Source organism: Hyperolius riggenbachi, chromosome 2 (assembly GCF_040937935.1).
Source record: "Hyperolius riggenbachi isolate aHypRig1 chromosome 2, aHypRig1.pri, whole genome shotgun sequence".
In the NCBI taxonomy this organism is placed as follows: Eukaryota; Metazoa; Chordata; class Amphibia; order Anura; family Hyperoliidae; genus Hyperolius; species Hyperolius riggenbachi.
In genome coordinates, this window is record NC_090647.1 from 557,310,523 (window position 1) to 557,334,900 (window position 24,378).

Below are 24,378 nucleotides of genomic sequence, written 5' to 3' on the forward strand. Positions count from 1 at the left end.
GGTGCCCTGTATTCCTATAGGGATTGCCGGGTGTCCTGTATTCCTATAGGGATTGCAGGGTGTCCTGTATTCCTATAGGGATTGCAGGGTGTCCTGTATTCCTATAGCAGTTGCCAGGTGCCCTGTATTCCTATAGGGATTGCCGGGTGCCCTGTATTCCTATAGGAATTGCCGGGTGTCCTGTATTCCTATAGGGATTGCCGGGTGCCCTGTATTCCTATAGGGATTGCAGGGTGTCCTGTATTCCTATAGGGATTGCAGGGTGTCCTGTATTCCTATAGGAATTGCCGGGTGTCCTGTATTCCTATAGGGATTGCAGGGTGTCCTGTATTCCTATAGGGATTGCCGGGTGCCCTGTATTCCTATAGGGATTGCCGGGTGTCCTGTATTCCTATAGGAATTGCCGGGTGTCCTGTATTCCTATAGGGATTGCCGGGTGTCCTGTATTCCTATAGGGATTGCCGGGTGTCCTGTATTCCTATAGGGATTGCCGGGTGTCCTGTATTCCTATAGGGATTGCCGGGTGTCCTGTATTCCTATAGGAATTGCCGGGTGTCCTGTATTCCTATAGGGATTGCAGGGTGTCCTGTATTCCTATAGGGATTGCCCGGTGCCCTGTATTCCTATAGGGATTGCCGGGTGTCCTGTATTCCTATAGGAATTGCCGGGTGTCCTGTATTCCTATAGGGATTGCCGGGTGTCCTGTATTCCTATAGGGATTGCCGGGTGTCCTGTATTCCTATAGGGATTGCCGGGTGCCCTGTACTCCTATAGGGATTGCCGGGTGCCCTGTATTCCTATAGGGATTGCAGGGTGTCCTGTATTCCTATAGGGATTGCCGGGTGTCCTGTATTCCTATAGGGATTGCCGGGTGCCCTGTATTCCTATAGGGATTGCCGGGTGTCCTGTATTCCTATAGGGATTGCAGGGTGTCCTGTATTCCTATAGGGATTGCCGGGTGCCCTGTATTCCTATAGGGATTGCCGGGTGCCCTGTATTCCTATAGGGATTGCAGGGTGTCCTGTATTCCTATAGGGATTGCAGGGTGTCCTGTATTCCTATAGCAGTTGCCAGGTGCCCTGTATTCCTATAGGGATTGCCGGGTGCCCTGTATTCCTATAGGGATTGCCGGGTGCCCTGTATTCCTATAGGGATTGCCGGGTGTCCTGTATTCCTATAGGGATTGCAGGGTGTCCTGTATTCCTATAGGGATTGCAGGGTGTCCTGTATTCCTATAGGAATTGCCGGGTGTCCTGTATTCCTATAGGGATTGCAGGGTGTCCTGTATTCCTATAGGGATTGCCGGGTGTCCTGTATACCTATAGGGATTGCAGGGTGTAGGGATTGAAAATTGCACAAAAGGTGGATCAGCGCATTACCAGGCCGCCTCCGAATGGCCTGGAATCAGAGGTGCGCTGAGCCCCCCCAGAAACTGCAAACGCACATGAACCCAAACAGAAGCTCTGCATATACACCAAAAGCAAAGCTGTTAAGTGGGAGCAGCTGACCAAAAATTGAATTAAATAAGTACATGGCAAGGAAATGAACAGCGCTACTTAAAAACAGATAAGTGCCTACCTGCAAGAGAGTGCAAGCCCCACTTGTGGATAAAATACACACCGAGCATACACATAACCTGTCTACCACTGGAGGATGTTGGTTTCCTGTAACAGCTTGCATACAACTTTACTTGTTAAGTACTCGTCCCTCCCGCTGCGGAGAAGTCATCCTCATATGGGAGGAGACCTAACACTAACTAAATCCTAACCTATGCATATGCATAGCCTGGGTGCGCCACCAAGTAAAACTGAAATTTGAAAATGGCGCACCCAGGCTATGCATAGGCATAGGTTAGGATTTAGTTAGTGTTAGGTCCCCTCCCATAGAGGATGACTTCTCTGCAGTGGGAGGGACGAGTACTTAACAAGTTGTATGCAAGCTGTTACAGGAAACCAACATCCTCCTCCAGTGGTAGACAGGTCATGTGTATGCTAGGTGTGTATTTTACCCCACAAGCGGGGCTTGCACTCTCTTGCAGGTAGGCATTTATCTGTTTTTTAAGTAGCACTGTTAATTTCCTTGCCAGGGTGTAAGGATTGCCGGGTGCCCTTTATTCCTCTAGGAATTGCGGGTGTCCTGTATTCCTATAGGGATTGCCAGATGTCCTGTATTTCTCTAGGGATTGTCGGGTGTCCTGTAATCCTATAGGGATTGCCGGGTGTCCTGTATTCCTCTAGGGATTGCCGGGTGTCCTGTATTCCTATAGGGATTGCCGGGTGTCCTGTATTCCTATATGGATTGCCGGGTGCCCTGTATTCCTATAGGGATTGCCGAGTTCCCTGTATTCCTATAGGGATTGCCGGGTGCCGTGTATTCCTATAGGGATTGCTGGGTGCCCTGTATTCCTATAGGGATTGCCGGGTGTCCTGTATTCCTATAGGGATTGCCGGGTGTCCTGTATTCCTATAGGGATTGCCGGGTGTCCTGTATTCCTATAGGGATTGCCGGGTGCCCTGTATTCCTATAGGGATTGCCGGGTGCCCTGTATTCCTATAGGGATTGCCGGGTGCCCTGTATTCCTATAGGGATTGCCGGGTGCCCTGTATTCCTATAGGGATTGCCGGGTGCCCTGTATTCCTATAGGGATTGCCGGGTGTCCTGTATTCCTATAGGGATTGCCGGGTGTCCTGTATTCCTATAGGGATTGCCGGGTGCCCTGTATTCCTATAGGGATTGCCGGGTGTCCTGTATTCCTATAGGGATTGCCGGGTGCCCTGTATTCCTATAGGGATTGCCCGGTGCCCTGTATTCCTATAGGGATTGCCGGGTGTCCTGTATTCCTATAGGGATTGCCGGGTGCCCTGTATTCCTATAGGGATTGCCGGGTGTCCTGTATTCCTATAGGGATTGCCGGGTGTCCTGTATTCCTATAGGGATTGCCGGGTGCCCTGTATTCATATAGGGATTGCCGGGTGTCCTGTATTCCTATAGGGATTGCCGGGTGCCCTGTATTCCTATAGGGATTGCCGGGTGTCCTGTATTCCTATAGGGATTGCCGGGTGCCCTGTATTCCTATAGGGATTGCCCGGTGCCCTGTATTCCTATAGGGATTGCCGGGTGTCCTGTATTCCTATAGGGATTGCCGGGTGCCCTGTATTCCTATAGGGATTGCCGGGTGTCCTGTATTACTATAGGGATTGCCGGGTGTCCTGTATTCCTATAGGGATTGCCGGGTGCCCTGTATTCCTATAGGGATTGCCGGGTGCCCTGTATTCCTCTAGGGAATTCTCCTGGAGAGCTGATAGGGGGTGGAGTGTAATGCTGCTGCTCGACCTGTCGTGTATCTGTAGTGACCCGTATGTAACATGCTTGTGCAGGGAGTGGAAGAGACAGCAGTCAGAGAGTAAGAAGAAGCAGGAGGTGCTCCAGGCTCCGCCCAGCCTCCGAGGACCGGAGTCCGACAGAAGCAGACGGGAGAAGGAGGCCAGGATCCAGGAGCTGCTGAGCCAGGTGTACGCTGCTAATCGCAAGGTGAGGCCACCACTGAATCCGCAGGGGCCGGTCTATATGAAGAATTAAAGGCCGGAGCCAAGAATATTTTTTCCTAACTAATCCGTTGCAATTTATATAGCTAAACCATGCTCCCCAACACCAACTTTCCTCATAGCCCTCTTCCCATACAAACACCTGAGCACTGTGTCTACATCATACATGCCAAATCTGGCCCTCAGAGCCATCAGATTTGACCCTCAGGTGGTTTCCCCACTTTGCATCATGTTTGGTCCACTTAGGACCACCAGAGGAGCTATATTGGAGGGTAAGCTTTAGATCACCAGGGAAGTTATATGAGGAGGGGTAAAGCACTAGGTACCAGGGAACTAGATAGATAAGGGGCCCCATGGACACCAGGGAACCGTATAGGGGAGGGAAGGGGGCACTAGACACTAGGGAACTGTATGGGGAGGGAAGGGGGCACTAGACACTAGGGAACTGTATAGAGGATGGAGGGAGGCTATTAGACACTAGGGTACTTTATAAAGGAGGGAGGTGGCCACTAGACATTGAGGTTGGCCCACGACTTGGACCCAGAGCTCAGTTTCTGCCCACTTTGTATTTGAGTTTCACGCTTCTGGTCTAGAGGAATGTGGTTATGAAAGCCACTTAGTCTCCCATCTTACTGTCCTGATGCCCCTCCCATAATTCCCAACAGTGCATCTTAGAAACCCCTAATATATCTCTGTGCCACCAGCACATTATGGGTGATTCTCCAAACACCTACACAATTACCTTGTGCTTGGCACTAATGGGTTAGAAGATGCTCTTCAACCGTTAGCATTGGTATGATTGCTGTGCGCTGCCTGTGCATGGCAATCTTACTGCAGTTTGGTGACTCTTGTGGTGTGGTGTCCACCCTGTGTATGTTTTATTTAGAGAACAGCCTGTCTAATCCCCCCTTCTCAGCGAGTAATGAGCCAGTGTAATTCGAGCTCCTAGCTGTCTGCCAAGTTGTGAGCTAATAGTTAAACATCGGAGGTTAACCCTTTCTGTGCTTCCAGCAAACCAGAGAGTAACTACACTGCAGCATCTCGGTAGGAGCTCGATAAACTGTAACAAGGAAATGTTTAAAGGTTATTATACTGTTGCTTATCTTTTAGAGGAGAGAGAGGAAATTCTGAGTTTGACAGTTGAAGATGCAGCCACTAACTTTTCTTGGTATTGAACAAAAGTTCCTCTTGCTTAGTATGGCCACATTGGTCAGCCTGCATCCCTTCCGTGTTAAAGTTCAGCCCAGGATGTGGCATCAAGGCTCCGCCTCCTCTGTGTATGTCATGCAAATGTTCTCAGTGCAGGATGTATGCAGTGCTGTTGTCTCCACGCCCCATAATTGTGCTCCTTTCCTCCAGTGCCTGCAGACTTGCTTCTCAGCCTGGTACAAGCTGGTCCTGGAGCGCCGGGTCAAGCTGGGTAAGGCCCGAGCCCTGGCGGACTGGAAGCTGCAGCTGAAGGTGTTCCGTGCATGGAAACAGCTTGTGTGGTCACAGAAGATGGAACGAGAGTCCCAGAAAATGGAGATGGAGCTTCGAGATCAGAACAGGTAATGGCTGTTAAAGGATCAATGCAGGTACACTGCAGTATTGATCAGAGCTTCATTTTTATTTTATTTACATTTTTTTTTTATTTATGGGTACACTGACATTTAATCTCTTATTACATACCTCCCAACTTTTTGAGATAAGAGAGACATTTAAGCCACACCCCTAATCACGCCCCCAGCACTCCCCTAGTCACGCATAACATAAAGATTTCATAGGAAAAATATGTTCTTTTATAATGCAAACCACGGCGACCAACGTACACTTGCCTAATTATTGGCTCAGGCAGTTGTTATCGGCCGCCTTAGTCAGGCATGTGTATAGACCTTCACAAAACCATGGCCTGTAATTTCTGCCACTCCTTCTACACTTAGGTGTACATGTATATACAGTGCATACTTTCTCCTGGAATGATCATGCTCAACATGCACCAATCTGCTAGTCTTGAAAATGAAGCTCACAGCCCCTCCAGCTGACTTCCCTACTTGTTTTTATCTTTGTCCCCCCGATTCTTAGTTGACAAGTGCCCTGTCCTTTTGTCCCATGTCTTTATAGTTATTTTATATACCCTGCTGTATAACGTGTTGGAACCTTCTGCAGTGTGCTATCATCACCCCCTTTTCCCTGCAGGAAGCAGCAGGTGGCGGTAGAGAGTTACCACAAACGTCTCCTGCGTCACTGCTTTATGGAGTGGCAGCTCTGGTGCCGAGCCGAGAAAGAGAAGAGAGAGCTGGACGCCCGCAAAGAGGAGACCAAGAGGAAGATGGCGGCTCTGCTGGAAGTGGCGTCATCCCAGGGCGGAGCCAGGAAGAGCAGCGAGGGTGGCAGGGAGGCGACAGTCAGGGGTCCGGAGACCACCCAACAAAAGGTAATCCCCCCCCCCCCTCTACACCGCAACTCCCAGAGATCACAGGAGGGCTGCAGAGAAGATTCAAGAGTTGATCTCTAGAAGTGTGATTTGTATTGAAAATGGGCACAGACAATTCCTCAATGTATCTTCAGTAACACAATAACGGCTGCCTGTTCAGGAGCAGATCTCTGCTCTGGTGATACAGGCAGGAGCAGGCCAAGGCTGGGGAGGCACCAGCCTTTGGGCGCACAGCCCTTGGGGCACGCCTGTTCCTCCCTTCACCCAACCATATGCAGCGTCGCGAGTGGAGCTGTTAGTGATGTCACTCACCTCTCCTCCTTCCGCCAGGATCTTCAGTCATGTCGCAGGCTTGCAGCATCTCTGTGTCTCCCTCTAGTAGCATCTCTCATTACGTGCATCACCGGAGGGAGACGAGAGGAGATGCTGCAATTCCGCGACAGGCTGAAAATCCAGCAGTACGTGTGCTGAGCACCACATGGTCAAAGCCACATAAATACCCAACATGTTTCGTTGGAAAATCTCCAGCTTCGTCAGGGATCATGACTCTAAAGACTGGCAGTGATGCTTTCAGAGATTGTTCTACTCCAGTGATGTCCATCCCCCCCCCCCACCACCACTTCCAATCCCAGAAAAGATACGAGGGTAGCAGCCCCCAATCACAGCTTCTCTCATTACCTTCTCATAGTGCGTTTTACTGGAAGGGGCGGGCTGTGACAGCCACCTTGGATTATACATCTTGGGGCAATTTTCATCTCTGTTATAGTGGTATTCAATAGCGATTTACAAAAATTCTAGCATGCAAATCAGAGTGAGGAATTCAGCCAACCAGCACCTACCTCCTTTGTATTCGGCTAGCTGACTGGTAGCTGCTGGCTTTCATTTGCTCAATCCCTTTCCCTTCCTGGGCTGGTGGGAATGTGCATGTTAGCATAGTTATTTGTCACTAGTACTGAGGGAGGAATGGACTGGGACGTGTAGGAGACTTGTTTGGTAGGTCAGTCTGGAAATGTGTCTATTGTTGTTATTATTTACTATTTATTCAGCACTGGCCTCTTCTGCAGCACTGTACAAGCTTGTCACTTAAATATCCTTCAGAGCGGAGCTCACACTCTAATCCTACCATAGTCCTAATGTAATGTCCCCCCATATTATTATTCTGTATTTATATAGCACGGACATCTCCTGCATCACATTACAGAGTACATAGTCATGTCACTGACTGTCCTCAGAGGAGTTTACAATCTAATCCTACCATAGTCCTAGTGTAATGTCCTACCATATTATTATTATTATGTATTTATATAGCACTGACATCTTCTGCAGCACATTACAGAGTACATAGTCATGTCACTGACTGTCCTCAGAGGAGCTCACAATCTAATCCTACCATAGTTATAGTCTTATGTTCTACCATATTATTATTATGTATTTATACAGCACTGGCATCTCCTGCATCACATTACAGAGTACAAAGTCATGTCACTGACTGTCCTCAGAGGAGCTCACAATCTAATCCTACCATAGTCATAGCCTAATGTCCTACCATATTATTATTATGTATTTATACAGCACTGGCATCTTCTGCAGCACTATACAGAGTACATAGCCATATCACTGACTGTCCTCAGAGGAGCTCACACTCTAATCCTACCATAGTCATAGTCTAATGTCCTCCCATATTATTAGTATACTAGTAGACCTAAGCCCGTTTAAAAACAGGCTCTAGGTCTGTGTTGGAACGCCCCCTCCCTCCCCTCTCCCTGCTTTAAAAGACACCAGAAGTGAGAGATATATGGAGGCTGCCATATTTATTTTATTTTAAGCAATGCCAGTTGCCTGGCAGCCCTGCAGGTCTATTTGGCTGCAGTAGTGTCTGAATAACACCAGAAACAAGCATGCAGCTAATCCAGTCAGATCTGACAATAATGTCAGAAACACCTGATCTGCTGCATGCTTGTTCAGGGGCTATGGCTAAATGTATTAGAGGCAGAGGATCAGCAGGGCTGCCAGGCAACTGGTATTGCTTAAAAGGACATCAATATAGCAGCCTCCATATACCTCTCTATTCAGTTGCCCTTTAAAAGAAGGGTCTGAGCTGGATCTTCAGCAGTGGCTGCGGGTGGGAAACATGCACTTCCTTGCATTATACTCTCCTGGTGGGTTGTGCGGGGAACATGCAAAAACGTATGCATTAGAAAGGCCTCTCAGTGGTGATACAATGTCATGACTCTTGTTCCTCCATATTGTATTGCAGGCAGCAGATACCAGCAGTGTAGTCAGTGCGTCTCACACCCCTCTCCCTGTACATAAGAACTCTCCGGCACCGAGGACTCCTAAGTACGCCTGGCAGGTGACCCGGCAGCACGCTGCCCTCACCCCCGAGGAAATGGAGCAGCATCGTCTGCAGACCACCAGCACCCCTCAAACCCCGGCCCCCCAGAGGAAAGGCCCAGCTTACGGGGAGAACTTTGAGAACCGACATCAGTTCCAGCAGCAGATGATCGATGAGCAGAGAAGGCAACTCAAGGAGCAGAAGGAGATGATCCAGGAACTCCTGGAGAACCAGAGACTGATGATTGTCCGAAAGGAGGCCAAGAATGCCACCGCCGCAACCGCACAACTTTCCGGCCAGCTTCCAGCACCTAATGTGACCTACAGGAAAGACAGTGACCCATCTGTGGACCAGTATTCTCCTGCAACTCATGAGGTACCTCGGAGGTAAGAGCTATAGTTACATCTATTCACCACCTTTTCCATAATCTCATCCTGAACTCAGGAACTCTTGTGCAAAAGCTATGAGTACGTTCCTCTCACTAACACATTTCCACACATATGTTGCTTATCTGATGCTGTTTTCAGATAATACTGATCTTATTCACTGTTGAGTCAATCACGCTGCCTGACTGTAGGACCTAGGTCTGACTCTCTGGGGCATTCTTTCTCAAGCAGGGTTCCCTGAGGACATTGCAGGGTTTTTCTTGGCATTCCTTCCTCTGGTGAGACTGGCCTCGGTGGGGTGAAAAAAATGCCTCCTTGACTCCTCTATAAAAAGAAGGGCTACATTGGGGATCAGTATAATAAGGAGCACCGTAATAAATAGTATGATAGTGAGGCAGTATAATAAAGAGCCCTATTCTAGTGGAACACTATAATTGTGGGAACTATAGTAAGAGGCACTACCACAGGTTACTGTAATAGGGAGCACTATAGAGGAGGGACATGGGATTGGGGCTAAACGAGAAGACTGACAGTTCAAGGGCAACTGAAGTAAGAGGGATATGGAGGCTGCCATACTTATTTCCTTTTAAGCAATACCGGTTGCCTGGCTGTCCTGCTGATCCTCTGCTTCTAATACTTTCAGCCACAGCCCCTGAACAAGCATGCAGCAAATCAGGTGTTTCTGACTTTATTGTCAGATCTGAAAGATTAGCTTCATGCTTGTTTCTGGCATTATTCAGACACTACTGCATCCTAATAGATCAGCAGGATTGCCGGGCAACTGGTATTGTATAAAAGGAAGTAAATATGACAGCCTCCATATACCTCTCACTACAGGTGTGCTTTTATAACTTTTTTAGCCACACCTTCTTTTAAAGACAGTGCCACCTGCAAAATAATGCAGAGGTTCCCTGAGATCCCAAAAATATTTGAAGAGTTCCTCCTGGGTAAAAAGATTAAAGGGGAACTGAAGTAAGAGGTATAGGGAGGCTGCCATATTTATTTCCTTTTAATCAATACCAGTTGCCTGGCATCCCTGCTGGTCTATTTCTCTGCAGTAGTATCTGAATAACACCAGAAACAAGCATGCAGCTAGTCTTGTCAGATCTGACTTTAAAGCCTGAAACACCTGATGTGCTGCATGCTTGTTTAGGGGCTATGGCTAATAGTATTAGAGGCAGAGGATCAGCAGGGCTGCCAGGCAACTGGTATTGCTTAAAAGGAAATAAACATGGCAGCCTCCATATACCTCTGTCTTCAGTTCCCCTTTAAGAAAGACTGTTTTAGTGTAAACTAAAGACCTGTACACACGCTAGACTAAAGTTGGCTGAGGCGGACGATAATCTGGCATGTGTACAGCAGCCCCCGACCACCGCCTGGCCAGGGTGCTGCCAGGCAGGTCAATTCAGCCAAGAGACGACCGATGGCTTTGTACTCGCCACTCGATCTGTGTGATGCCACTTCTGTGCTGCAACAGACAGCTGCTTGTAGGCAGACTTCCAGGGGCCCCATCACTGGAACAGGGCTGAAGGGGAGGACTAGTCCGAACCAATTACACACTCCTTCTTACAACATACACTCATCAGCCAAAACATTTAAGCCACCTGCCTAATATAATGTAACTTAAAGGAACACTATCAATAGTCAAGTGATTCTAAAATGACAACATACAAATAATGTCTATGTAGCTGTGCAAACATTTTCCTACTTTTCATGTTAAATATCAGAGGCAAAAGCTGTAATTCATTGTGTGTAGATTTTAGCTACGTTTGGAAAGTCTCATTTGCAGAGGTGAATCTGTAAGAATTTCTGCAGTCTGACATGCTAAGAACAGTGTAATATTGAAGCAGATTATATGAAAACAGGTATCAGGTTTCACACACTACAGTATTACAAATGTTTATGTTGCACTTAAGATACATTTCCTCTGCTCTCTGTGAGAGAAAGCTCTGCCTGTCTCTGACTGAGCTCTCTGCACACACAGAGTTAACTGATACACTGTGAGGGAATTTCCCTCCTCCCCTCATGGCGAGTCTGCCGTCATAAAAATGTGAAAGGAATTAGATAACAGTAATCAAATAGATAAGCAATGAAATGTATACACCAGTGCTTCCCAAACATTTCCAATCTCAATTGAAAAAAACATGTTAATTGATAGTGTCCCTTTAATCCAAGACAAGCACATCTTGTGCAAAATGACAGTCAAAGTATACATATGAAAACAAAAGTTTGCTTTCTTAAAACAGAAAGTATTTGCAATAATTCAGGTTGGAGTGAGCTCTGAAATGTGTCCCACAATGCATCACTGCTGAAATTTGCAAATTATCCTTTGTTGTCCCTGGAAGCTAGCCACACCTGCAGATCTGCTGGAATGCAATGATGTGTCAGCTTATTAACCATTTCAGCCCGCGGGGATTTTTCACCTTATGCATCAGAGCAATTTTCACCTCCCATACATTTGCTAATAACTTTATCACTACTTCTCACAATTTATTGATCTATATCTTGTTTTTTCCGCCACTAATTAGGCTTTCTTTGGGTGGTACAGTTTGCTAAGAATTATTTTTTTATAAATGCATTTTAACAGGATTAATAGGAAAAAAATGGAAAAAATTCATTATTTCTCAGTTTTTGGCCATTATACCTTTAAAATAATTAAAGCTACCATAATTAAAACATATGTGTTTTATTTGCCCGTTTGTCTCGGTTATGACACCATTTAAATGTTGTCCCTATCTCAATGTATGGCGCCAATATTTTATTTGGAAATAAAGGTGCATTTTTTCCGTTTTGCATCCATCACTATTTACAAGCCTTTAATTTAAAAAATGTTTGTAGTATACCCCCTTCAAATATTTAAAAAGTTCAGACCCTTAGGTAACCATTTATGTCTTTTTTTTTTTTTCCATTAAAAAATTTATTTGGGTAATATTTTGGTGTGGGAAATAAACAGTTAATTTTTAATGTTATTATATGTGTAAATTGTAATGTAAAAAATATGTAGATGTAGTTTTACTATTTGGCCACAAGATGGCCACCTTGAATTTTTTTTTTCCCTCCTTGTGCTTCTCGCTAACCGGAAGCTCAAGGGGGACGCGGAAAATTTTACGTGCAGAAAGACTGAAGCCTCTTGTAAGCAGTTTTTCTGCTGGCGACTCGGATCGGTGATCGGGTACCATGTTCCCGTTCACTGATTCCAGGGCTATCCAGCAAGCTCATGGTGATCTGAGGGTGTTCAAACCTGAATTATTGCAGATACTTTCTGTTTTAAGAAGGCAACCTTTTGTTTTCATAGTATTTTAGTAAGGGGGCTTTTAGGACCATTGTAGTCCTTTACACACTCCAATGAGTACCTCTCTGTGTTACAAGCCCTACTCAATAGAGCCAAATTAATCCATGCCATGCACTGATGAGGATCAACCAATCCGAAACATGTTGGAATATTGTGGCTCTGTCATATTAACAAGTTGACACATTATTGCATTCCAGCGGACCTGGGGGTGTGGCTCGCTCACAGGGACAACAAAGGGCGATCTGCATGTTTCAGCAGTGACACAGTACAATTATCCGCCGGAGAGATACGTAGAGGGCACACTGCGATTGCGCGGACTGGCCACGACTGGAGGAAGTTACGGGACCTGGTACAGAAGACTGAGGAGACTGAGGGCGGCGGCGTGGGAGCGATCCATGCGCATGGGGCTGGAGGAAGCTCCAGGTATGTATACCGTATATACTCGCAAGCAAGCCGACCCGCATATAAGCCGACCCCCCAACTTTTTCCTGTAAAAAAGTCAGTCTAGGAAATGCTGGCCGTGTGATTTCCCCCCCCCCCCCCCCCCCCCAGTGTGTCCCAGTATAGTTAGTATAGTGGCCAGTATGGGTAGGTAGTGCCCAGTATAGCTAGTGAAGTGCCCAGTATAGCTAGTGAAGTGCCCAGTATAGCTAGTGAAGTGCCCAGTATAGCTAGTGAAGTGCCCAGTATAGCTAGTGAAGTGCCCAGTATAGCTAGTATAGTGCACAGTATAGGTAGTATAGTGCTCGGTATAGCTAGTATAGTGCCCCAGTATAGCTAGTATAGTGTTCGGTATAGCTAGTATAGTGCCCAAGTATAGCTAGTATAGTGCCCAGTATAGCTAGTATAGTGCCCAAGTATAGCTAGTATAGTGCCCAGTATAGCTAGTATAGTGCCCAAGTATAGCTGGTATATTGCCCAGTATAGCTAGTATAGTGCCCAGTATAGGTAGTATAGTGCTCGGTATAGCTAGTTTAGTGCCCAAGTATAGCTAGTATAGTGCTCGGTATAGCTAGTTTAGTGCCCAAGTATAGCTAGTATAGTGCTCGGTATAGCTAGTATAGTGCCCCTGTAACGGCGATGTGTATCGCCGTTACTATGGAAACCGCTCTGCCTCCAGCTTCCTGTCATCACACAGCAGCCGCCGTGGAGCAAGCTGCTGTGAACTATTTACATGCCCGGGAGACGGAGAGGGGAATAGAGGAAGCCGCACAGTAAGCTAATAGCAGCGGCGGGGCGGGGGGGAGGCGGCCTTCCGCCAACGAGACTCACAAGCAAGCCGACCCCCCAACTTTTGGCCCACTTTTGGGGAGTCAAAAATTCGGTTTGCTTGCGAGTATATACGGTAAATCTTTGAACTTTACTCGTCTCTGGTTTCCTATAACACTGCAGGCTTTGGCATGCAGCTGGGACCAAACCAACTGGGCCCAGGAGGATGAGAATGTTATTACAAATCCTGGGAAATCTCGCCAACTCTGTAATCCTGGTATAATAAATTATAGCATCTTCTGTTGACTTTCTGTTGTTTTTACACCTTTTTTTTTCTTCCTAGATTATCTTTTTCTTCTTCTCAAGCTGAACACCCAAATCACAGCCCCGGCCAGAGTACAGTGTCCAGTGCGAGGAGACCCAGCAGGTCCACCGCTAGCCCCCATCCTGCAGTCAGAGGTGAGTATAGAGAGGGAATGTAGCAGAAGTAACCGTGTGTGAACCCTGCTGTACAGACATTCTTTCTCATGCTGTCTGACCCCATGTTATCTGTGTGGCCTCTGAATGGAGCATCTCAGGAGAGCGCCCTCTCTGGCTTCTGATGGTATGAACAGAACTTCCTTGTGAGGAGGGCTGTGGAGGCGTCAACCTTCCCGGTCCCACCCACTGAGTGACCCAGCAGTGCTTGCTGTGATAACTGGGGCTTGCTGAGATATACACATCTTCTTTTACAGCGATGGAGGAGAGGGCGGCGCAGCGGGCTGAGCGGAAACGCTTGCTGGAGGAAGTGAAGAGGAAACGGGAGGAAGATAAGTTGGTGAGTCCTTAATATATAGTTGTTACAAGGTGTCTTCTCAGATGTCAGACGAGGAGTACAGCTGGCTGGGGGCTCACCGGGACTTGTAAGGAACTGAAATGCAGGTCATTCCAAATTGATGCAGAATTATTTGTTTTGGATGCACACTTAGGCAGTTTGCAAATGGACCAAGCAAATCCCACCTTGGCTCCATTTGATTGGTCCATTTTCAAGCGGCATACATTTGCATAATTCTGCGTCAGCTGGGAATTATTGGCATGTTACTGACTTTTAACCTCCCTGGCGGTAAGTATATGCCGCCGGAAGGCACCGCTCAGGCCCCGCTGGGCCGATTTGCATAATTTTTTTTTTTTTTGCTACACGCAGCTAGAACTTTGCTAGCTGCGTGTGCAATCCGATCGTCAGCGCTATCCGTCGCGTCGCAGCCCCCCCCCCCCCCCAGACCCCGTGCACTGCCTGGCCAATCAGTGCCAGGTAGCGCTGTGGGGTGGATCGGAGTCCCCTTTGACATCCCCTTTGAGGGGGAAGCCCTCCAGGAGATCCCGGTCTTTGGGGCTGGGGGGATGCCGCTGAGCAGCGGCTATCGTGTAGCGAGACCTTGTCTCGCTACATGAAATTTTTTTTTTTTTTTTTTTTTTAAACGGCTTTGCTGCCCCCTGGCGGATTTTAGTAAACCGCCAGGAGGGTTAAGCACCCCAATGGGTGCTTACTCATACCTATGACATGCGTTTTACCCTCCCAACAGGTGCTTACTCTAGTACAAGGGTGTCAAACTCAAATGCAAAATGTGCCGAAATTGTACACTAGGACCTAGTCGTGGACCAAATTCAATGTCTACTGGCCATCTCCCTCTCATGCAAGCTGGAGTTGGTATCCCTCTGTCCGCAGGGAAGAGAGTGCATGTGAGTTCAGTTGAGTCAGACTTTGTAGAAGAGGATGTGTGTGATCTGCGTACTCTAAAAATGATTGTGGAATTTGTAAAATGATTGAATTCTGATTTTTATAATGCTGATAAATGTACTGTATATTCTTGTGACTCCATGTGCCGTGCCTGTGATTCCTTGTAGGCCCAGCTGAGGGCAGCAGAGGAGCAGAGACTGGAGATGGAGGCAGCAGAGAGGGAAGCCCAGCTGGAGAGGAAGAGAGAAGAGAGGAGGCAGCAGAAACTGGTACCACTTGTCCCCTATGAGCTCTGTATACAGCCCCCTACTGGCACACCACTCACGTTACACCATTTCAGAGATTCAAACAAAGCTGTCTTCATGTACAAAATAATACTGCTTTTCTATTACATGTTTTTCTTGTTACAGGATACAACATTGTGATGTAAATAGTTTAAAACACTTTACCAACCAAAAATCATAGTTTATACTATATGCCAAAATGCAGAGATGACCAAAAGCAAATGATTTACCCACGTTTCACCATGTATAACAGAACTCAACTTACAAAGAGAACCAACCTACAATCTCCCGACACAGAACCTGTTTGTATGTAGGGGACGACCTAAATATTGTATAATCCGTACATTGCCGTGCTTGCTTTCATCTTGGTTATGTTATTTGCCTAACAAGTCAGAGGCCTCTGTTCCTCCACTTCGCAACCACCACTCTTATTACTTCACTGTAAAGAGCACCTGTACTGAGAGGCATATGGAGGTTGCCATATTTATTTCAGTTGACCGGCAGTCCTGCTGATCTTCTACCTCTTATACTTTCAGCCATCGACCCTGAACAAGCATGCAGCAGATCAGATGCTCTAATCCGGGGCAGCACAGTGGCGTAGTGGTTAGCTCTCTCGCCTTGCAGCGCTGGGTCCCTGGTTCGAATCCCAGCCAGGGCACTATCTGCAAAGAGTTTGTATGTTCTCTCTGTGTCTGCGTGGGTTTCCTCCGGGCACCCCAGTTTCCTCCCACATTCCAAAAACATACAGATAAGTTAATTGGCTCTCCCTAAAAAATTGGCCCTGGACTACAGTACTTACACTACATAATATAGACATATGGCAATGGTAGGGATTAGATTGTGAGCTCCTTTGAGGGACAGCTAGCGACAAGACAATATATATACATTGTACAGCGCTGCGTAATATGTCGGCGCTATATAAATACATAATAATAATAATAATAATAATTGAACCGTGACCGGATTAGCTGCATGCTTGTTTCAGGTGTGTGATTCAGACACTACTGCAGCCAAAGAGATCAGCAGGGCTGCCAGGCAACTGGTAGTGTTTTAAAGGAAATAAATATATTAGCCTCCATATCCCTCTCACCTGCGGTTACTTTAAGGCCCCTGGAGTTGTTCCTGTAGTAATTGTGACAAGTAGAGCAGGCGTTGGCCTTGCTGTAGTACAGTGTTTATAGCAGTGGGCAGCAGACAGAAGCAGCCGATCAGACGTCTCCCCATATCGCTGCGCTCTGCTCTTTATGACACACGTGTTCTGGTTATGTTTACATGGATTATCATCCCTGTGTGCAGAGAGAGGAGGAGCGGCAGCAGCGGCTGCAGAGGGAGAAGGAGCTGCAGGAGAAGGCCGTCATTCACTATGACCGGACGCTGCTCAGATCCCGGGGCCTGGAGCCGTGGAAGAGGCTGATGACGCAGTCCAGACACAATATGGAGGTACAGGCGTGGTGGCCAGAGGTGTATGGGGTGGTGTGATCACTGTATGGCTGCCACAGGGGGGTTCTGGGATATCTTTCCTTCTGAGCATCACAGGAGCCCAGACACTGGGCACATTGCACGTTCCTGAGAGAAATATAAAGGGTTGTCCCTTACAGCACAAGGTGGTCCTGTGTGTATTTAGAGAGTTTAGCCTGGATAATTCCCCCTCTTCTGTGACTAATCACGACTATAATTTGATCTCTCAGCTGTGTCAGCTGGCTGCCATGGCAGAGCAGCTATTTTGTAAACACAGGATGTTTACCTTATGTCTGCTTCCATGAAAGCAGGAAGTAGACGCACTGTAGATTTAATGCAGGATTTGGATAAGGTGTAACAAAGAAATGTCTCACCACCTGTATTGTCTGTGTAGTAGGGGGCGGAGTCTCACCACCTGTATTGTCTGTGTTGTAGTGGGCGGAGTCTCGCTACCTGTATTGTCTGTGTTGTAGTGGGTGTAGTCTCACCACCTGTATTGTAGCGGGCGGAGTCTCACCACCTGTATTGTCTGTGTTTAGTGGATGGAGTCGCACCACCTGTATTGCCTGTTTGGCGGGCGGAGTTGCACCACCTGTATTGTCTGTGGTAGCGGGCGGAGTCTCACCACTTGTATTGTCTGTTGTAGCGGGTGGAGTCTAACCACCTGTATTGTCTGTTGTAGTGGGCAGAGTCTCACCACCTGTTATGTCTGTTGTAGTGGGCGGAGTCTAACCCCTTGCATTGTCTGTTGTAGCGGGCGGAGTCTCACCACCACAGTGCTCTGCTCAGAGGCGTCCTGCGGGTTTGGTTGCACACAGCTCAAGAAAACATCGCTGAGAAGAACCGGCAGGCAGAGCGTCTGTGGGCCACCATCCTGCTGCGGAGGACTTTCCACCGGTGGCTGAAGGTAAGCTGAGGGACCTCTGCTAGACTCCACCCTCTCCACTATGTCTTATAGCAGGGAGATGCAGCTCAAGTCACCATTTCAGTTTAGGCAAATTATTTCATCTGTATAGTGGATAGATGCATCTTTAACCTCCTTAGTGGCGAATTGCTCTGCACCCTTCAGCACCTCAGCACTTTATGCTCTTCTCACCCTGTGATTGGCTGTCGATGAATACTGGGTCATGAGCCAGAGGAAAAGTTGGCTTTTACTTCCCTGGGGCTTTTTCCTCCTGTACCCACAGTTCCCTCCATTGATCTGCCGTCAGCCCCCGCAAAAGTCCACACTGGTGCTTGCGCTGACCCAGCAACCCGCCTCGATTGCCCTCCTGTGGCCAGCATTCTGCACATGTGCGTTTTGCCAAGACTCATAACTCTGCATGCGCAGGACGTTCCTGGCGACCGGAGTGTGATTGAGGAGGCGTACCGCCGGGTGAGCTCAGGTGCTTGTAGTACCCTATCCAACCGACTTACGGACTTTACCAGGGCTGAGAGTGAATCAATGGTTTATTATTGTCCCGTCTGACACATTCTTTAAATGTTTTACAGCTCCCATCCTCAATTACTGACCTTTATTCTCTGCACTCAGACCTGCAAGTTTTATGGCCTGTAATGTTATTGGTGAGGCCCCGTTCACATCACAGAACGCAGGCACGTTCCGTTCAGAACACAACACACAGGAGCGCATGTCATGTGAATGGGACAGCCGCGCGTTTTGTTAGGAAACGTGTGCAGCATGCGTTCCCGGACCGCACAGGTCCGGAACGCATGCAGTGTGAACATCAGACAGTGTAGTCTGTGCACTGTCTGATGTCGTGCGTGTCTGCCTCCCGCACGCGTTCCCGAAACGCGGACGGGAACGCGTGCAATGTGAACGGGGCCTGAGAGTTGCTACTGTCCACTCCCCTCTGACCGAAGAGAATTTACATACCTAAATGTTTAACCCTTACAGTGAGGAAAACATTTAATATGGTAGCCTAGTTTTAATGTAATGCAAATGACCTATGTGCAGCTTGGAATTGGGCCAAGGAGTGCAAATGATTGGCTCAGGTTCAGGCTGCATACAAATTAATTTTACTTGCAAGCCGAAGTGATCAGCATCTCATTAACCGTCTCTGTATGTTCTACTTCTCTTCCAGTACAAGGACTGCCTGTTCATCCAGGAGCAGAGAGCACAGCGCCACCATAAGGCCGTTCTGCAGAGGAAGACCTTCACTGCCTGGCTGGACGTGACACAAGAGGAGAAGATCAGCATGTGGGAGAAGCAGAGGGCGGCGGGGGACCACAACCAAAGGTGAGCGGGGTAACCTTTTATATTCCCCCATAGTGAACACAGAGCATCCAGCAGAGAGCAGCTCCAGAGGTGGTGAAATGCTGCTAACCTGCCACGTCTCTTCACTTTCCCGTGTATGAGAACAGAGCAGCCCCCCCCCCCCCCCCCCATTATACTCCCCATAAGTAACTTCCCACATCCCGATGCCTTACTGCCTTTCATAGACTCAGGGTGCGTATTTCACCACTTCAATGTAGTACGAGAGTCATAATATGAACGGATTGTACAGGTAAGCTACACATACTCAATGGAAGTGGTAGAATTGTGTACGCACCCTAAAATGCCATACACACGCTGGATTGGTGTTGCCCTATGGGAATCAGGATGACATCACTGAGCCGGGGCTGTGCAGATGCAGAGTCTGTGTGTGTCACATGTCTATTGGCTGTTTGAGTTGATTCGCCTGGTGGATTGCTGGTTGGCCAGGGGCTGCTGTACACACACTGGATCATCGGCTGGGGTCGTCATTGCTGTTCTGATCACACTGACCCAGAACCTCTGCTTGTCTTCACACTGAGGGAAAGAGGTGCCGGGATGTGATAAAACCAAATAAAATTAGAATAAGTAGAGGTGGCTTCCCTCTCAATACAAAACCGTCAAAGGAGGAAACACATTTTTTATATCGAGGCGCTCTGGGCTATGAGGATTTTGAACTGCTGCACTTTAATTGGCCTGATGTTGTGGGCTTGCTCCCACAAAACGTGTTGCCAGTGCAAATAAAAATTTGTCTCCTCCATTGACTGTGTCCTATTGAGAGGTAAGCCACCTCTACTTATTTTTCTGATTTTACTTGGTTTTATCACATCCCGAGCACCTCTTTACCTCAGTGTGCTAGTTCAACCTCCCCTTCTCACAGGAGGAAGGGTAGGGGGGGGGAGGGGGAAGGTTCAGGTGTGCAGTGGGCTTACCACTTGCAGGCCGTGATTTCCTTTTTCAAGAGTGTGACCACCATACAGCCAGCCATACCTAGAGGTAACCAAGAGGAGATGGGCTTAAAGAGAAACCGTAACAAAGAATATAACTTCATCCCAATCAGTAGCTGATCCCCCCTTTCCCATGAGAAATATTTTCCTTTTCACAAACTGATCATCAGGGGGTCTGTATGGCTGATATTGTGGTGAAACCCCTCCAACAAATGATGTCAGGACCATGGTCCAGGCAGTTTTCTGTCTGTGACCTCATTGCATTGTGGGAAATAGCTGTTTACAGCTATTTCCATCTGCCAAAAATGAAGCAGCATCTCCTTACACTGACATTACCTGCCAGCAATAAAAATATCACCATGTGGTAAATGTCAGATCGTTTGCAAAAGTAGTACATCGTTGGAAACGGTCGTTTGTACTAGACTTGACATGCGCATTTCACTATTTATCCATGGAACTTTTCATTTTTATGCGCAGGCGCAATAGGTGCTTTTACGTGAAGTAACGTTCGTTCTAACGATGTGATCGTTACACACCTTTTAAAACTAACTTTACTTAGGTCGTTCTTTCGTCAATAAAAAGTTTGTTCATCGTTGACAACGAACGATTGTTGTCGCATGTGTGTACGTAGCTTCAATAATTTATACATAATTATTGTAAAAATGAAGTACTTTTTTTATTACAATTATTTTCGTTTGAGTTCCTCTTTAAGTTCTCCACCTGCTTCCTCTGGATGGTGGCCCCTTCATGCAACCTTGTGAGTAATTTCCTCTGAGTCTCTCTTCTCCGGTAAAGAAGTGACATACTGCACTATTGGACTCCCGCTGTCTCTGTTTCTCTCCAAGGTGTTCACCACCCTTCCCCCTGTTGATCTCTGCTTGTCTTGCAGGCGGATCCTCAGCACGGCGTTTAGAACGTGGAGATGCTTCCCGGCTGAATTGAAGGAGCAGCGACAGAAGGAGGAGAGGCGAGAGATGCTCAGGAAGAAAGTGTCTGAGATTCTCCCCGACTTCCAGGGTGGGGGAGGAGAGAACCCCAAGAGCTGACAATCGCTGTATAAACCACAGGTGGACTGAATCTACCACAGGGACTGTGAACTAACCAATAGGATGCCTGAATCCAGAGTATACCACCATCGCACCATACACAGCAGAGCATGGACCTGGCCATACACGTCACAATCTGATTGTACAACCGCAGACGTGTGTATAACAGGAACCCTGCTGTGCCACATCACCAGATATCGGATTTGGTTATAGAAAATAGTGAAAAGACGAGTTGGATCCTCTTCTCTGAAGCTCAAAAAATTGTGTGTGTGTGGTGTGATTGTACATATTCACAAATCCGGTTGTAAAAGGGAGAAGAATTTTTTTCTAAATTGGGGGCAGTCGATGACATGTTCATGATTCTGAGTTGATGTAAATACATGTACTCGGGAAACTGAGTGCTGCATGATATTTGCATCAACTTGGAATTATTAGTATCTTATTGGCATCACTCCTTTAAAGAGAACCTGAGGTGTGTTTAAAGAATGTTATCTGCATACAGAGGCTGGATCTGCCTATACAGCCCAGCCTCTGTTGCTATCCCAAACCCCACTAAGGTCCCCCCTGCACTCTGCAATCCCTCATAAATCACAGCCATGCTGTGAGGCCATGTTTACATCTGTAGTGTCAGTCTCAGCTGCTTCCCCGCCTCCTGCATAGCTCCTGTCCCTGCCCCTGTCCCTTCCCTCCAATCAGCAGGGAGGGAAGGGATGCAGGCGGGGACTGGAGTTCTGCAGGAGGCGGGAAGAGCAGCAGACTGACACTATAGAGATAAACACAGCCAGCTCTGACAAGCTGTTTGTCAGCAGGGTGGCTGTGATTTATGAGGGATTGCAGCGTGCAGGGTGACCTTAGGGGGGTTTGGGATAGCAACAGAGGCTGGGCTGTATAGGCAGATCCAACCTCTGTATGCAGATAATATTCTTCAAACCCACCTCGGGTTCTCTTTAAGAGGCTACTTTTAAATGGTCTTTAATGATCTAATCCTGCGGCTGATCGATTGTTTGTGGTGATAATCGAACGGAAATGATTGGTCAAGCACATTAACAGTTGAATTCCCGTTAACTGATCAGATCAATGAGATTGATATGAAAAATGGATTGATTATATTAATCTGATCAAATTGGTTCCATGAATGGGCACGACCAATTGATACTTATCGATTACAGCGGCAATAGGAAATGATTGAGTGGTTAAGATTTTGTATGGTTAATGGGCAGCTTTAAAGTGAACCTCCGGAATAAACATCTCCTCAGCAGAACTGAAAAGGCTTGGTGTTTCTTTAACAGTTTCACAGCATCAGAACTTTGTTTTTCTTACCAAAGCCTCATTTTTAGCTGCATTTTTAGCTAAGCTCCACCCATTCCCTGATGCTGTGCAGAGCATGATGGGATTTCCTTTGTTGTTATTCACGTTGCCTAGCAACTGGAAGGGGTGATCAGCACACATGACAGTTGGAACTGTGTATCATGCTCCCTGTCGCCTCCTTTCAAACAAAAAGATGGCTGCCCTCATGAAACATTTGCCTGTTCTTTTAAAACAGGGTGGGTAAGAGATTATATTACCCATCTATTTTAGTTAACATAACTAATGTAACTTAATGACAGTATGTTTGTTTGGGAAAAATACATATGACAGAAATATAAAATAATATTTGCCTGGAATTTATCTTTAAAGAAACTTCAGTTCCTCTTTAAAGATAAATTCCAGGCAAATATTTTATATTTCTTTCATCTGTATTTTTCCCAATGATACCAGACCTGATCCCAAAATACTAAACAAGTAGATGTGTGTATTATGCGGTCCTGACACTGACAGGTCCCCATTTGGCTGGGTCCTCTCTGTGGCGCCAGTGGTATGGAGGCAGGGAGGGGCACATGCTCCCTCGCACTCTGCATTTCCTGTATATCCACGCGTTTCTTGGCTGCCGTGGGCCTTCCAACACTTTAGAACTTCCTGGAAGCACCCAAATGGCCGCAGGAATGAAAGTGCCCAGACCCAGCTCTCATCCCTCACAGAGCCAATAGCACGTGATGTAGCAAGGGTCAGCACCGCCCAGTGACGTAGCAATAGGGGGTGCAGAGGTAGCGATCGCATCGGGGCTCTTGGGCTAGAGTATTCGCTCTTTATTGGTCCTGTGCTGATAATATTCACTTCTATAGTTAATTTGAATAGTAGTGATCATTAACACACAGATTCCCATCCCCTTCTTGCACCTCTGACACTGTGGTTGTCCTCCGTGGGTTTTGGTGTGTTGTATCAATTATCTTTAGCATGCTTGGAGGGCCCCAATGCTAAATTTGCACTGGGGCCTACAGCTTCTTAAAGTGAACCTCCAGACTAAAAATCGACTCAGCAGCACTGAAAAGGCTTGGTGTTTCTTTAACAGTTTCACAGCATCAGAACTTTGTTTCTCTTATACAAGCCTCATTTTTAGCTGCACAGAAGAAAATTGCCCGGGCATTTTTCCCGATACTGTGCAAAGCATGATGGGATTTCTGATGTTGTTGTTCTCGTTCTGCTGTTTTGGTGCAATTTTTTAGCGTGTGCAGCTGGGAGGGGTTATCAGGACACAGGGCAATTGTGTCTTATGCTCCCTGTCACCTCCTTTCAACCAAAAAGATGGCTGCCCCCACGAATCACAAACATTTGACTGTTCTTTTAAAACAGGGTGGGTAAAAAATTATATTACCTATCTATTCTAATTAACATAACTAATGTAACTTAATGACAGTATGTTTGTTTAGGCTGAAGTTCCCCTTTAACTACGTGACTGGCACCGGCCATAGTACTCAGGGCTCTTGCACACTACATGCGATTCAGATTTGCGATAATGAAACAAATTTACATGCGATTATGATTTTAAATACCGTGTTTCCCCGAAAATAAGACACTGTCTTATATTAATTTCAGCCCCAAACATCATGCTAGGTCTTATTTTCGGGGAGGGCTTACAATTTTTTTCCCAGTGGCAGCCCCCAGCCCAGTAAAGCCATTCCCTCCCTCCCTGATGTGCTGCTGGTACATAGCCGAGGGGACCTTGTCCAGAACGGCAACGGCAGGCCAGTAAAGCCCTTCCCTCCCTCCCTCATGTGCTGCCCTGGACTACCGTAGGTCCCCTCGGCCGCAGAATGGCAGCCCCAGCCCAGTAAAGCCCTTCCCTCCCTCCTTCCCTCTGCAGAGTGGCGAGCGGGCATTACAGCGCAGGATACTCACCGGCTTCCGACGTGCCCGCGTTAGCGTCTTTCCTCAGCAGCGTCCAGCTTCCTCTCCCTGGCAACGGTGGCTCACGTCATGTGACGCGGATGTGCGTGCGTCACATGACTAGAGCCGTCGTTGCCAGGAAGAGGAAGCTGGACGCTACTGAGGAAAGACGCTAATGCGAGCACGTCGGAAGCCGGTGAGTTCCTTCTGCTGTAATACGGTAATGCTCCGCTCGCGACTCTGCCAATGGAGGGAGCGAAGGGGACGGGGACACATTGTGTGGCCGAA

The 24,378-nt window shown here is 47.3% G+C and overlaps 1 protein-coding gene across 1 annotated transcript in view; it reads left to right on the top strand.

The window, feature by feature from the left end:
* Nucleotides 1-21,112, top strand: part of CCDC191 (coiled-coil domain containing 191) — a 60,335-nt gene extending 39,223 nt beyond the window's left edge. The window contains exons 7-17 of the mRNA XM_068270876.1: nt 3,378-3,531; nt 4,905-5,095; nt 5,724-5,961; nt 8,219-8,682; nt 13,527-13,642; nt 13,918-14,000; nt 15,068-15,169; nt 16,481-16,624; nt 17,397-17,549; nt 18,724-18,878; nt 20,730-21,112. Coding sequence (XP_068126977.1) covers nt 3,378-3,531; nt 4,905-5,095; nt 5,724-5,961; nt 8,219-8,682; nt 13,527-13,642; nt 13,918-14,000; nt 15,068-15,169; nt 16,481-16,624; nt 17,397-17,549; nt 18,724-18,878; nt 20,730-20,886 — 1,957 coding nt within the window. The 3' untranslated portion in view covers nt 20,887-21,112. The remainder of the gene's footprint in view (nt 1-3,377; nt 3,532-4,904; nt 5,096-5,723; nt 5,962-8,218; nt 8,683-13,526; nt 13,643-13,917; nt 14,001-15,067; nt 15,170-16,480; nt 16,625-17,396; nt 17,550-18,723; nt 18,879-20,729) is intronic.
* The last annotated feature ends 3,266 nt before the right edge of the window (nt 21,113-24,378 follow it).